The sequence below is a fragment of the Pelodiscus sinensis genome, chromosome 12 (assembly GCF_052426305.1).
Source record: "Pelodiscus sinensis isolate ZL-2025 chromosome 12, ASM5242630v1, whole genome shotgun sequence".
NCBI lineage: Eukaryota > Metazoa > Chordata > Testudines > Trionychidae > Pelodiscus > Pelodiscus sinensis.
In genome coordinates, this window is record NC_143063.1 from 29,297,160 (window position 1) to 29,312,595 (window position 15,436).

Below are 15,436 nucleotides of genomic sequence, written 5' to 3' on the forward strand. Positions count from 1 at the left end.
ACAAGCTAGGCATCACCTTCCCCTTATACAAGATACCTGCCTCATTCTCCTCCTTCTTCAAGGGGATCACCACACTCACCCCATTCCCTGCACCTACCGCCACATCATCCAGTGTACTACAGAAGTGGTATGTCATCTTGGCATGTTTCACCAGTCCAATTTTACCACAGACGACATAGTCCAGCATATTACAGATATCACTCTCGGCATGACTCAACCCATCATTGCTATCATCATTCTGAATACGACTGTCCTTGCTGCCACAGTCACCCAATCTCCCATGCTCCCTCAACTTCCCCACAACCCTCATATAGTCAGAGAGTAGCAACGTCACCATCTAATGTGCTGTCTACAGTTCATCATTAAGAACCGGAGGGAGGTCAACTCTCCGAGGCCGAAAAGCACCCACGAGATGTATCACCGACCGATCAGGAGTCGTCATCCACTGACGAAGTGGTCATATCTGGCAACCAGTCCCCTCCTGACGACCTGAGGCAATTTCAGGAGCTTTTCAAAAGGATGAATGCATCTGAGGACATCACATTAACTGAGATACCTGAGAAACAACACAGGCTCCTTAAAAACCTCTAGCCCTCACAGTGGGGAAAAGTTGCAATCCCCATAGATGACGCCATCATGGAGGCTGCTGATGAGAAATTGCAGACCCCAGCTTTGGCAACTCCATCTAATAAAAGAGCTGACAAATGATATTTTGTCCCTCTAAAGGGAACCGATTTCTTATTTTCTCACCTTCAACCAAATTTGTTAGTCGTTGACGCTACTCAACACAGAGCCAAATTACCACAATATAAAAACATGACGGATAAGGATAATAAATGTATGGATCTCTTTGGGAGAAAGCTTTATTCTTCGTCCACCTTACTCCTGCATATAGAAAACTATGCAGTGGTACTCTCCAATCACAACTTCGATAACTACATGAAGTTGACCCCTCTCTTAGAACACCTGCTGGACTCTAAAAGACCATATTAAAAGCCGTACTTTAGGAGGGATATGTCTCCTCCAGAACAGCACTCCAAATAGTGCTAGATGTTGCTGACACGGCAGCCAGAGCTACTGCGACATCAGTAGTTATGAGAAGAGCCTCCTGGTTACAGTCTGTGGGGGTCCCTCATGAACTTCAGTCAAAGGTGGAAGATCTCCCTTTCAATGAGCAAAAATTATTTGCTGAGAAGACGGATGATGTGCTGCATTCCAGCAAAGACTATAGAACAACATTGTGCACACTTGCGATGTATACTCCCCCATTCTGCTGTAAACTATACACTCAATATCAAAAGCAGCGGGAGTTCTCTTACTCCAGATACCAACAATGCTCTTTTGATCAATCAAGGAGCAAACAATGCCCATAGAGGAAATGCCCACAGGGCACTCGTAATACTGGCAGCCAGGTGAACAAGCAGCAGATTTGACCTGTTGGTTGAGGGCCTGAAAAATCTCCCCATCTCGCACGAAACATCACACCCTGCTCTGGCCTTCCACCACCATCTGAGGCTTTTTCGTCATCATTGAGTGGTTACCACATTGGACCGTTGGGTCCTCAAAATAGTAACATTGGGGAACACCGTCCCCTTTACCTCACTTCCCTCTACCTCCCCACCCTCCCCGTCCCTCTTCAAGGACCCCCTCACGAAGACCTATTAAAACAGTAGGTACAATGACTGCTCAGTGTAGGAGCAGTGGAAATAGTTCCAGAGGACTTCAGAGGCAAGGGGTTCTACTCCCATTACTTTCTCACACCAAAAAAAACCCGGGAGGATGGTGGCCTATTTTGGATCTCCACTAATTGAATCGGTATCTTCAAAAGCAATGATTCAAAATGGTTACCCTAGCTTCAATAATCCCATCATTAGTGAAGGGAGACTGGTTTTCAGCCCTTGACCTGCAGGATGCCTATTTTCATATAACTATTCACTCTGTGCACCCCATGGTTCCTACGTTTCGTAGTGGGTACAGATTTCTACCAATACCGAGTACTACTATTCAACTTTTCATCAGCACCAAGAGTGTTTTCAAAGATGTTAGCCATTGTCTCAGCCTACCATTGTAGACAAGCTGTGATTATTTTTCCATACCTCGACGATTGTCTAGTAAAAGGTCCATCAGAAGTGGAGACACAGCGAATCATGGCAACAACCAGGCAAACATTTGATCTCTTGGGTCTTATACTCAATACACAAAAGTCAACACTACAACCTACATGAACTCTAGAATTCATAGGCGCCGTGCTAGATTCCGTATCTGCAAGAGCATAGTTCCCCATGCAAAAATTCCAAGCAATCCAAGAACTGATTACTACTGTTACTCTCAGCCCCACAGTTCCCATACTTACCTGTCTCCAGCTTATGGGTCACATGGCTGCTACAGCCTATGTGGTTGACCATGCTCGTTTACATCTTCGATGTCTTCAACACTGGCTTGAGACAGTACAGTAGACTTCCGATAATCCGGCACCCTTGGGACCCAGGTGGTGCCAGATTATCAGAAATGCCGGACTATCAGGAGGTACTCTGGCAGAGGCGGATCTCATCGGAGGGGAAGCGGGGCAGGGGGCGGGGGTGTGCCAAACCCTCCCTCCTGCTGCAGGGAGGCAGAGCCTGTGAGCGGTGGAAGAGGAGAAGCGGTGACAGGCAGGCAGCCGCATTCAGGACGTTCTGGTCAGTTACAGTCACTCCGGCTGGATCCACAGCCGACACGCAGTTAATGTAACTTTCCTCTCTACTGCCGGGAGGAGGGGGGGGAGGGGAAGGTAGGAGTCGGTGGGAGAGGGGGAGGGGGAGGAGGAGGGGCCGAGGGTGTGCCAAAGCAGCCGCATTCAGGACGTTCTGGTCAGTTACAGTCACTCTGGCTGGATCCACAGCCGACACGCAGTTAATGTAACTTTCCTCTCTACTGCCGGGAGGAGGGGGGGCAGGAGAAGGTAGGGGTCGGAGGGAGAGGGAGAGGAGGAGGAGGAGCCTGTCACCTGCGGATCTACCTGTTCCCACTGCCCCCCCCTTCCGGCAGTAGAGAGGAAAGTTACATTAACTGCGTGTCGGCTGTGGATCCAGCCGGAGTGACTGTAACTGACCAGAACGTCCTGAATGCGGCTGCTTTGGCACACCCTCGCCCCCTCCTCCTCTCCCTCTCCAACCGACCCCTACCTTCTCCTGCCCCCCCCCCCCATCAGTAGAGAGGAAAGTTACATTAACTGCGTGTCGGCTGTGGATCCAGCTGCAGTTAATCAATTACTCTAACAACTTGAAGCAGCTGCCGGAGCACTTCCGGGTTGCAGTTGGTGACGGACCATCAGGCGTACCGGACCACTGGATGCCGGACCACCGGAGTTTTACTGTATATGCCCATCACAAGAGACAAGTGCACAGACTGATCTCCCCTCCACTTCACGTCTTAAACTCTCTTACATGGTAGACCAATCCCTGCAATCTTCCAGCATGTGTACCATTTCCATGAGACCAACCATCTGTACACATAACTACCGACATGTCCCTCATCGGATGGCGAGCCCACATGAGTGCCATGTCAATACAAGGATGATGGACCACACAAGAGACTACTTTACATATCAATTTATTAGAAATCAGAGCTGTGTTCAATGCATGCAAGCATTTTGTTACACACTTTCAAGGCAAAAACGTCAGAATATTGACCAACAACATCAACGATGTACTACATAAATCGCCAAGGAGTGCCCGTTCTCATGCTTTATGCATAGAGGTGGTCCGATTATGGAACTGGTGCATATGAAACAAAATTACTCTTGTAGCTTCATACTTACCAGGAGTAAACAACATCACAGCAGACAACCTCAGCAGACATTTTGCCCAAGATCATGAATGGGAACTGCACCCTAGGGTCCACCAATCCATCTTCCAACAATGGGGTACACTGGAAATTGACTTATTCGCTTCCTACATAAACAAGAAATGTCACTGTTACTTCTCCCAAGCAGGCATCAGACTGGGGTCTCTAGGAGATGCCTTCCTTCTCAGTTGGAAGGGTCCCCTCTCATATGTGTTTCCCCCATCCCACTCATTCCCAACGTGTTGGAGAAGATCGCCAGAGACAGAGCAAGAGTTAGTCTCATAGCACCGTTTTGGGCATGAAGATATGCTTTCCTTGTCTGTATCTGATGATTCTTCAGCCTCCCTACCACCTTCCGATTCAGCACGATCTTCTAACTCAGAACAGGGGATCCTTACTTCACCTACAACCACATCTTCTCCGCCTAACAGCATAGCTCATTGTTGGTTCCACTAGGAAGAACTACAGTGCTCAAACCAAGTAAAACACCTACTCTTACACAGCAGAAAACAATTCACCCGAAACACTTACCTTCAAAAGTGGTGTAGATTCCTCTCTTGGTGCTCTAACAAGCATTTAGACCCCTGAACAGCACCATTACATACAGTTTTGGACTACATACTGTCCCTCAAGGACGCTGGATTATCACTTTCCTTTTTAAAGATACATCTATCAATTTTCACTCACCTCATCACAAAGAAATTCATAAAAGGCCTTTCCCCAACCTATACTCACCACACAGGCTACTGCCACCATCATGGAACTTAAAAATGGTTCTGGACACTCTTACCCGGGCACCTTTTGAACCTTTAGCTACTTGTCCACTCTCTATGATGACATTAAAGGTGCTTTTTCTGCTGGCAATCACTTCTGCCTGTAGAGTCGGTGAGTTGGCAGCCTTAATGGCGGTTCCACCCTACACTATTTTTAATAAAGACAATGTAGTACTACATCCACATCCTTACTTCGTTCCTAAGGTTTGTTCTGACTTTCACATAAATGAACCCATTGGACTCCCCTCATTCTACCCTAAGCCACACTCAACTACAAAGGATGCAATATCTCATTCATCGGATGTATGCAGAGTTCTTACATTCTATATAGAAAGAACTCAATCTTTCCGCAAGTTGGATCATTTGCTCATTTCTACAATGGAACGCAATAAGGAATATCCGCTATCGTCACAACACATCTCCAAACTCACTGTCTCCTTCATTATGCAATGTTATATGTTAAGGAATAAACCACTACCTCAGACACCTAGAGCACACTCGACAAGGACAGTGGTGACTTCTACAGCCTTTCTTCATGGGGTTCCCCTCAAGGACATCTGCAGAGTGGCTACATGGTCCACCAATAACACTTTTATGAAGCACTATGCAATCTTGAAGGCTTAAGCGAAAGACACTATCGTGGCTTCCATGGTCCTATCGACTGCTGTTAAACCATAAATCTGAGGCCTACCTACCGCTTATACTGAGTACTGCTACACATTCAACTACAGTGGAACACCCATGGGGATACCACTCGAAGAAGAAGAGGAAGTTACTCACCTTGGTGCAGTAACGATGGTTTTTTGAGATGTGTGTCCCTGTGGGTGCTCCACTATCCACCCTCCTCCCCGTCTCAGATTCTCTTTCCTTATTGTCTTTCAGATACAGGGTCAGGCTCGAGGAACTGGTGGGAACCAGACCTTGAGAGAGATCTAAAGAGCATGAACAGATTGAGGCGTGTGCTGTACATGTGCAGTCCGACTGACTACTTCTCAAGAAAACTCCAACACCGACACCTACAATGGCGCACCCACAGGGACACACATCTCGAAGAACCGTCATTACTGCACCAAGGTGAATAACTTCCTCTTTTCTGCAGGGCCATGAAGACTGGGTGACGGATGTTGCAATTAGCAGCAATAAGAAATGGATCCTTTCTTCCTCAAAGGTAGCAGCAAACTTACAGATGTGGTATAGAAAGCTAATTTGGAAACAGATTTCACTATATATTTCAATGTTTATGTTAGAAAAATTATAACATACTGAAGCAGTTGCCCCAGTCTTTCATTTGTAGTTTTTTGTTTAGCTGAGAAGCAATTACAAAGAATATTAAAAGGAAGTTTATGTGTTGGTGTACGTTTGGTATGACCCAAAAACTCAATTTCTAAGACTATTAAAGAATATTTATGCTTGACCAGTGATAATATGTACATTAACGTCTTAATTGTTTTTTCTAATTTTTAGGATGCTACTTTGAGATTATGGAACATTGAAAAGGCTGATCATGTTCCTGAGGCAATAGAAAACAGAAATACAAGAGACTCAAAAATAGTTCAAGTAAGCATTATATGTAGTTACATCTGATGGCTTTGGCCTTTTAGTCTCCAAGTTACACCTCAAGCTGTCTCAAGTGTCTGGGAGAGAGCCACAGGAAGGACAAGTGTCATATTTGTAAAAACTTTGGCCCATAAAGAGCGTGATATCAGCTTGAGGTTTCTCCTAATGAAACCCACTCTGTCACACTCTGGAATCATCTTCATCTGACCCTGAGGTGAATGGATTGGCCTAGATGCCAAGTGTGCCACTTGCCCCCAGACTCAACCAATCACCACTGGTGCCCAGGAAGTGGAAAAAGAAGGAGAGCCCTTCAGCATCAAAGGTCCGAGAGCCTGGAGGCAAAGCACTTATGTCAGGCCATGTGCCTGTCTCAGGCTCCTAGGGGGTACCACTGTGGTTGGGGTCCAGAGCCCAGCCAGGAACCCTCCCATGAGGTGGTAATATCTCCCTGCCTACAGTGGGGCCTTCGGTGCTCGAAGCAATTCTGGCAGCTAAAGACCAGAGCTGACTGGTTCCTCAGGTGCCCCACTAGGGAAGTGAGGCAGCTCCACCTATGGCACCAAAGACCTAGCCCATTGGAATGCAGCAACATAGATTGGTGGAACACCCTCGGTCACCAGACTGCAGGCGCAGGTCTCCTTAGCTGTGACCTCACTGTGGTCAGTGTGACCCAACTTGCAGGCCAGAAGGTTTATGTCCCTAATGAAGTCTCCATCAACCAGACTTGGGACTCCTGAGCCAAGGCACTGTTCCCTCTACCACCGGTACCAGCCAATGTCTGGCCACAAGTTGCCCAGGCACTGGTCAGCCTTTTTCCAGTGGTCTTCTTAACATCAGTCGCCATCTTGGAAAGCTTGGAACTTGGCATTGGTCTTGTTCACTCCAGTACCGATCCTCAGGCAGGCAGCACAATTCCACCCCTTTGTTCATCCACCAGGGTCAGCAGACAGGCCCAGGTCCCAGTGGCCCTGCTGTGGACACTGGAGAGGATTGGATTGGGACTTCAGCCTGTTGCCAAGAAGGGGCAACTCCCCCTACATGAGAGACAGTGGCTAACCCTAGTATAGTGCATAAAATTCATTGGAGTGATCCTTGACTCCACTGGGTCTTGGATCTTCCTCCAACTCAGACCACACCCAGCATCAGGGCCATCCTTGGAGCGGGGGGGGGGGGGGACAAAGTCCCACCCTTGCTCTGCCCCAACTCCACCCATTCCCCGAAGTTCCCACCCCTGTTCTGCTCCCACCCCACCTCTCCCTGCCTCCATCCCTTCCTCCAAGCCTCTTCACCAGAGTGAAGTGGCTGGGAGCAGGTCAAGCAGAGCAGACTGAGGCTGGGTCACTCTGCTTGACACCGCTGCCGGTGAGTGCGGGAGCAGGCCTGAATCCTGCTGCCAGTGCCAGGTCTCTCACTCATTCCCTGGGTCCTTGGGTGCCACCTTTGACCCCTTGGGAGGCCCCCCCAAAGTGCAGGGCAGTTGCCCCAAACCATCCTGTGAACAGCATTACCTGGCATTTCTCTCCAAGGTTGTCTTTTAGTTTCATTCGAATCAAGACATCTCTATTTACTGGTCTTCTTCCCAATACTGCATAAATTGGAGGAGGAGCATAGGCTACATTCCCTGGATGTCTGAAGGCTCTAGCCTTCTCATTGACAGAACCAGGTCATTTCATAAGACGACATAATTGTTCATCACAGTGGCTGGCATAATGAAATGTTGTCCCACATCCACTCAAAGAATTTCTTCTTGGATCACAGACTGCATTCATTTCTGCTATGACCAAGTGAAGGTGCTGCTTCTGGTGATTGTCACTGCCCATTCTATCATGGCACATGCCTCCTTCACAGCCTTTTTGGCTCATGTGCCTTTTCAGGACATCTGTAGAACAGCCACCTGGTCATCTGTTCATGCCTTTACATCCCATTGTGCACTGATCCACCAGACCTGGGATGATGCTGGCTTTGGCAGGGCAGGACTGCAAGCCACTAAGCTGAGAACTGAGTCCACCTCTGTACATATTGCTTGGGAATCACCAACATGGAATTGACATGAGCAAGAACTCAAAGAAAAAACAGTTACCTACCATTCATAACCATTGTTCTTCGAGATGTGTTGCTAATGTCCATTCCATTTCCTGCCCTTCTACCCTGCAGTCAGAGTTACCAGCAAAAAACCAACCAACCAAACAAAAAAAATATGAGAGGGTGCAGGACTGGCAGCACCTAATCTCCCCTGCTGTGGTATTGCCAGTCCAGGGGACACCGTGGTCAGCCCTATCGGTACCACTAAGGCAAAAATGTCTGGCAACTGTGCATGTGATCGTGCACACACCTAAAACGGAATGGACACGAGCAATACATATTGAAGAACAACAGTTACTAAAGGTAGGTAACCATTTTTCTGCTTGTTTGCATCAGATTGTTATTTTCAGATATTTTTATTTGATAATCTAATTTATTTTTTCAAATACTGTTGTTTAAATTGATGTTTCTTGTTGAATTTCATGTTCTGAAAACCAAGCAGTACAATTTTTCTAAACTTTGAAATACATTTGTGACTGAAGTGAAAAATATTCCCTGCATTCATATAAATTCATCAATTGACAGAAGTTTGTAAATGGAGGACTATACAAAAGAACACTGGGGAGTTTTAGAAATGTTGGAAAGATATTGAAAAAAAGATATTGATCACTTAGAAGATATACCTCATTCTGTTTTTTTGTATGAGTACAAGTAGATACGGCATTCCTGAATACATGAAGAGGGGTGAGATCATGCTCCAATTGAAGTAATTGGTAAAACTCCCATTGATTTCAGTGGGGGTATTATATGCCAACTGTTTCTACATTTCAACAATCAAGAGGTGTTTTGATTGTAGCAGATGGGTACAGTGGTAACACAATTAATAAAGAACAGGAAAACAATGTCTGGCTCCCTAATAAACATAAAAATACTGAGTGTACAAAAGAAGGAAGAGAAGAGGTATGAAATCATTACCACAGGTTGAGGAGAGAGACATTTTTATGACAATTCAGTTTTAATTTAAATGAAACAATTTGTTCTAAACCCATGTGATATTGGGAAAGGGAGCCCATCTTTGTTTTGTAGTCGATCACACCTCTAGTGCTATATAAACTACTACTAATAAATTTGCTAAGACAATATCACAAATTACAAAATAGTATTAGTAAATGTAGGGAAACTTCCTGCACAATGATTAAATGGGCCTTCTTTTCAAAAGTATTGAGCACCCACTGCTCCATTTGAAGCTAACCAGCTGCAAGTGCTCAGCACCTCTGAAAATCAGGCCTGCATATTTTTACTTGAACATCAGTGGTTAGATGATTCATGTCTGGCACATATGATGAACTAACATCCTTTTTGTTGTTTTTTAATGTTCTATTTACATCAGTGTGAAGAATGTGAAAAACCTTTCTCACTCCTACAGTGCGATGACTCTGAAGCAGTAACCAAGTGTGTATTCTGTCGACTGGCTTCTCCTTCGAGAAATATTTTGCCATTACCACCTACCATAGCGCCCGATCTCTAAATTCTTCCCAATAGTCTATTTGTGCAAATACATCTGTGTTTTTAAGCATATGCCTATTAGAGAAGTAAAAGTCTATTAAATTAGTTAACTGGTTAAACTTAGTTTAACCGGTTAAGCAATTAAATGGCAAGGGCAGGTGAGGAGGGTTGTGGGTATGGACTGCTCCATATGGGCTGGAGTGCCCCTGCTGATGGTATACTCCTGGCCCACGGTACTCCTGTTCTGGCCAGGCTGGAGCATCCTGCCCACCATATGCCCCAGGCCCACCAAGGACAAGGACTGCTCGGGCTGAGCTGGTGCTCCTCCAGCCTGCAGTGGGTCTTGCAGGGTATGAGCAGGGAGCTACTCCAGCCCCCACCAGTTAACTGGAACCGCTAAACCTCACCCATTAAGAATGAGGTTTACTGGTTAACCATCAACATTCATAATGCTTATTCATATTTGTGATTACTGTATCAGTATATATTGCATGTACCTACATAGCCAAGAACTTTTTACATACTTCTGTGCCAGAAAGTGACTTCAGAGTTAAAAAAAAAATGCTGATTATAGACCTGTACAAAACATACTGAGTTCCACTGTGTGACAGAGAACCAGATCAAGTCCTAAAATTTTAAATCTATGCATATTGTGTAAGAAAATAAAATTACATCAATACCCTAAAAGTTATTGTGATAAAGAAAATATGTGACTATGTAACTTGCTGAAAGGTTTTCCTTAAATTGTGTAGAATAAAACCATGCTTTTTTGTAATGGAGTGGAGTATACTGGAAATATGAAAAACATTTGCATCAATTGAAAATACTAAAGGATTTTGAAATTCAAATGTGGAGAAGGTATTTGGACCATGAGGTTTTTATCATCTTGATTCCAACATCCCTTACAAAATGTTTCTAAGAACTTTGTCATAAGAACACATTATTATTTGTGTTTGATGTATCATGTGGCAAACTAGTTCTGAATATTCAGGGCCCAATCCTGGAAGCACCCTCAACTCCAGCACCCTTCAGGATTTGACCCTAAAAGTCTATTCCTCTTCACAAGCTATGAGAGGATGTTAATTAATGTGAGATTAATATTTCAAGATGTGGGGGTCTCATTCATCAAAAAATGTTTCAGCAGATTATATTATTTTAAAGGGGATTTATAAGGAGAAAAAAATATATTGTACCTTGGTATGTAACACTCTGGAATGTAGTTAAGCTATGAAATAAATTGAAAGCTATTATAGTATTTCTATCTTTTTTAAGCCATGTGAATTCTGTAGCTATCAAGGCTACATTTGCACTTGAATAAAATAAAATGATTTTTTAAAGAAATAGTATGTTTTATCCAGATTTACTGCTTTGAATTAAACATGAGGTGGCAAGTTGTAACCTATTCCAAGACAATGTCCTCTTTTTTCTCTTAATTAAATATTGTTTGTTTGCAATAAAAAGTTGGAAAAATGCAGTTTGTGTGGTGCTACAATTATTTTTGCAGAATACATGAAATGTGCTTATCTTATTGTTGGAGTAATTACTCTTATTATTTATATTTAATACTGAACTTGTTTCTGCATGTTTGAAAATAATCTTTTTAATTAAATAATATTCTTATAATATTTGAATTGGGAATGTCCTTTATTTATTCTTCCTGTCTCATTTAGCTGAGAAATCAAAGCTCTAAGATTTTCCATTGAGAGAGCAAAACCAATTACTCTATAATGGAGGATTTTATGCATAAATAATATGACATTCAGAGATGAATAAGTTGGAAACTTTCTTTTGAAAAGGTCTTTTATTTTCCAAATTAAGAAAGACAAGTCAAACTGATACTTACTTTGTGTAGCAAATCTAAGTCTTATTAAATCAGTATGTATTATTACTGCTTATTTAACAGAATCAATTTGATATACCAAGTCAGAGATTAGAGTCTCTAGAATAGGAAATTCTACAACTATATCATAAACAGTTTTAACCAGTTTAGTGCTTGGGAATATATAGCTTATTTTGAGCCTGATTTATAAGATGTGGTCCTAGCCACTTGCTAAGATAGGGCATTCAAGAGTTACATAGCATTTTTTTTGATGAATAAAGGATTAGGGTTAAGAACTCCCTAAAATTATCTACTGTGTCCCTCTTTGGCTACTAGCACTATCTGCACTGCTGCCTAACTTCTTATGTTTTTGCATTTCTTTTAAAGTAATTATGGCTTCTCTTGTGGGTATGTAGAGGAAAAGGAAAGTCATACTGACATAGCCATTATTTGGTTCCAAGTATGGCTCTTAGATTCCTGGTTAACTGTCAAAGGGATCCCTGGCTTTACTTTTGAGCAGTGGCTCTCAAACTTTTTGGCCTACGGCCCGCCCACTCAACTCAAATCTTTCCACGGACCCCCAGCTAACCACCCATGATGACAAAATACCTTTGCTTATCACTAAATACCTTAAATACTAAATTATTTGTATTAGGCTACTGGAACATAAAAACATAAAAACGCAGCTATAACATAAGTGGCTGTAAATAACTGATAAGAAAGGAAATATTATGAATCAAAATCATTAAACAGATTAAGCACTTTAACTTTATCAAGTTAGTTTACCAAACTTCATTTTAAATAAATTAAAATATTAATTTATGTCCAAAACAAAAGGTTTCAACATTGTCCTTATTTATGGCAGGCATGAAGAACCTTGTTTGGGTCACGGGCCACTGATCCACAGAATAATCAGTCAGGACCATTCCCCAAAAACCCTAAAAAAAACCCCAACTAAAAAACCCCAACCCTCACAGTTGTGACCCCTGAGACACCTCACTCCCCTCATGCAAGGACAGAGGTTTGGGCCTTCCCCCAAGACAGATTAGCTCTTCTGGGGTCTCAAGACTAGTAGATTTTGTGGGTCACCCTACGCTCTAGGTTGAAACCAAAAATGAGAGGTTCAATGTGTGGGAGAGGCTGTTGGGGAGCAGGATAGGGATGGGAGTGTAGGGTCTGGGTGGAAGGTGGGCTGCAGGAGCTGCGTGAGAGTCTGAGCAGGAGTTGGGGTGCAGGGGCAGGCTGAGGTTATGGGGGTATTGGCAGGAGTTGGGGTTCAGGTGGGGGTCTGGGCAGGAGGGAGAGTGCAGGAGCAGGGGGATCTGGGAGGGAGGGAAGATGCAGGAGTGGGGTGGGTGTGGGGACTCTGTGGGCATGTGTGCGAGGGCAATGGGGGTGTGAGAATGAGAGGAATGGGGGGCGCTTACCTGACTGTGCACCCCACTGCTCCCCAGCACTGCTCTCTGCTGCTTTCATTGGCTCTGATTCTGGCCAATGGAAGTGCAGGGAAAACCTCCTAAGCAAGAGGTTTTATAAATTTGTGAAGGTAATGTGTGATCTTTCAGGTCTTACAATAATGGGTGCACACAAAAAATATTCCCTCAAATACATATTCAGTGTGTGTATATGAATATTGACTTACTATAGTTATTAAAAAAAATTAAATTAAAATGTTAGGGTCCTTATCCCCTACAGCAGTGAGAGGCAACCTAGGCTACTGAGTGAGCCTCAAGAATGGCCCTTTTCATCTCAGTGCACCACAAGATTGTTGTAACCAAGACGGTATCCCACCATAGGTAGTTTTGTGGTTTGGCCAATTGAACTGTAGCAACACTTTGATTGGATGCAGAGGGACACATGGCTCTTACAATGGTGTGTACAATCAGCATACACCGCCCTTGCTTTATGTGTGTGTCACTTTTGTAATACTATGGGGGGGGGGGAACACGGATGAAAACCAGGAGAATCTGGCAACCCTGTGCATGTGCAACAGTAAACAAAATGTTTTGTGGGCCATGCACAGAACCCCAGTGGGCTGCCTGCAGGTTGTCGACCATTGCTATATAGCGGTCTGCCAGCATGGACTCTGTGCCATTAGGACACAGCTTTTATGTATGCCCAGTCAGTTTTGGAACTTAAGCATATATCATTTTACACGTTTAAATAAGTTTGTCCTGGCAATCTTAACATTTCTTGTACCAATGCTAGTGTATGAATTAAAGATGTTAAGTATCATGTAACTGAGTAATCTAATAGTCGATGCATTTTTGCATCAACTGTTAGATTAGTCGATAGGCGGTGCTGCCTCTTTGAAATGCCTCTATGGTGTTTCAAAGCAGCAGCACCGCACGGAGCCTGGGGTCAGCTGGGGAATCCCTAGTTGATCCCAGGCTCCATACGTTGCTGCCTCTTTGAAACGCCACGGCATCTGAGGTTCATATACATCTGCCAACTTGCTCTATTCTGACTCTCACACCTTTAAATGTGTTGTCATATAAGCGTAGTGTACATAGGGTTGCCAACTTACTAATCACAGAAAACCAAACATCTTTGACCCCCTACCCTGAGGCTGTTATGCTTAAAAGAAGTACATGGGATCTTTTTCAGGGGGATAAGGCAACACGCCACATTTATTGATAATATAACAAAGTAGCATATGCACTTACACACTCTCTGTCTCTCTCTCTTGGCTGATGGAATTGTTACCAGTCTATTGCTCGGCTCAACCTATTGACCAGATAGGTCAGGTGCAAAGAAGGAGTTGGGATCTTGTCAATCCGAAATGATGCTCCATAGTCTCAGCAGGACTAGAACCCGAAGAACCATACAAGATACCCCATCCTTTATAGGATTTTCCTTCCATGCAAGTCTATGCATTTTGTCTTGTCAGGCCTTAATCAGTCATTCAGCATCACAGTCAGTTTTTCTGCAACATATGTTTAGCTGGAGATTGTTCTTGCAGTCATCTGCATGCTGACAACAGTATGCTGACAACTCCTCAGGGGTGTTGTCTTCTGGTGGAAGTTGTTATTGGTTCCCTATCAAGGGGTGCTTGCCACTAACATTGGGGTTCGTCAATCTGCCTCAGTCCAGTTTGTGTCTTCAGTGTGCTTTCACTTAGTTGATAATTATTTGGTGCTTCTGAGACTCGGCCCCTCCTTTGACCATTTGAACATGCAGTGGCCTCTCCTAAACATGCACTTTTCTCTCCTAAAACATTCTCTCATTCACACAAACAATACATCTGCAGAATTGCAGCATGGAACAAAGGGGTACTTCTAGTCACTTTAACAAAGTTACAAAGTCTTTCAACATTAAACTTCTTTCTATCTACTACAAGGCCTTGCCTAATATTAACATCAGTATGTATTACAATATTCCATCCCTTTTCTGTAACATCACAATATGCTAACATCAAACAGAGCTGGAGCTACCTTAACAAAGCTCCCTGGCCTGTCTGAGGCCTACATCTTGTATTTAAGTTTAATTCAATCCTTTGCTATAACATACATTCATTATAACTAACTTCTTAGTTACAAAATTCCAGGGCTACAAGGCCCCTCTCCCACCTTGTCCCTTCTTTCAGGGCCTGATCCCCATTCACTCCATCTGCCCTCCCTTCAGTGCTCACTTTCACCAGGCTGGGGCAAGGAATTAGGGGTACAGGAAGAAGTGAGGGCTCTGGTTAGTTTTTGTGGGCTGTGAGGTGAGACTAGAAATGAGGGACTCAGGGTGTGGGAAGGGGCTCCAGGCTGGATCAGGGGGTTGAGGAGTTGGAGGGGTTGCAGGCTCCAGCTGGGGGGGGGGGGGGGGTGTCTGGAGCAGGGCTACAATTGAAGGGTTTGGAGTGCAGGAGGGGAGGGGAGAGGTTTGGAGTGCAGGAGTGGGCTCAGGAATGGGGTAGAAGGAGAGGGTGCATGGTGCTCTGACAGGG

At 44.2% G+C, this 15,436-nt stretch overlaps 1 protein-coding gene across 1 annotated transcript in view; it reads left to right on the top strand.

The window, feature by feature from the left end:
- WDR88 (WD repeat domain 88) overlaps window positions 1–10,005 on the top strand; it is a 47,754-nt gene extending 37,749 nt beyond the window's left edge. The window contains exons 9-11 of the mRNA XM_075940110.2: window positions 5,698–5,766; window positions 6,063–6,155; window positions 9,568–10,005. Coding sequence (XP_075796225.2) covers window positions 5,698–5,766; window positions 6,063–6,155; window positions 9,568–9,705 — 300 coding nt within the window. The 3' untranslated portion in view covers window positions 9,706–10,005. The remainder of the gene's footprint in view (window positions 1–5,697; window positions 5,767–6,062; window positions 6,156–9,567) is intronic.
- Window positions 10,006–15,436: the final 5,431 nt, after the last annotated feature.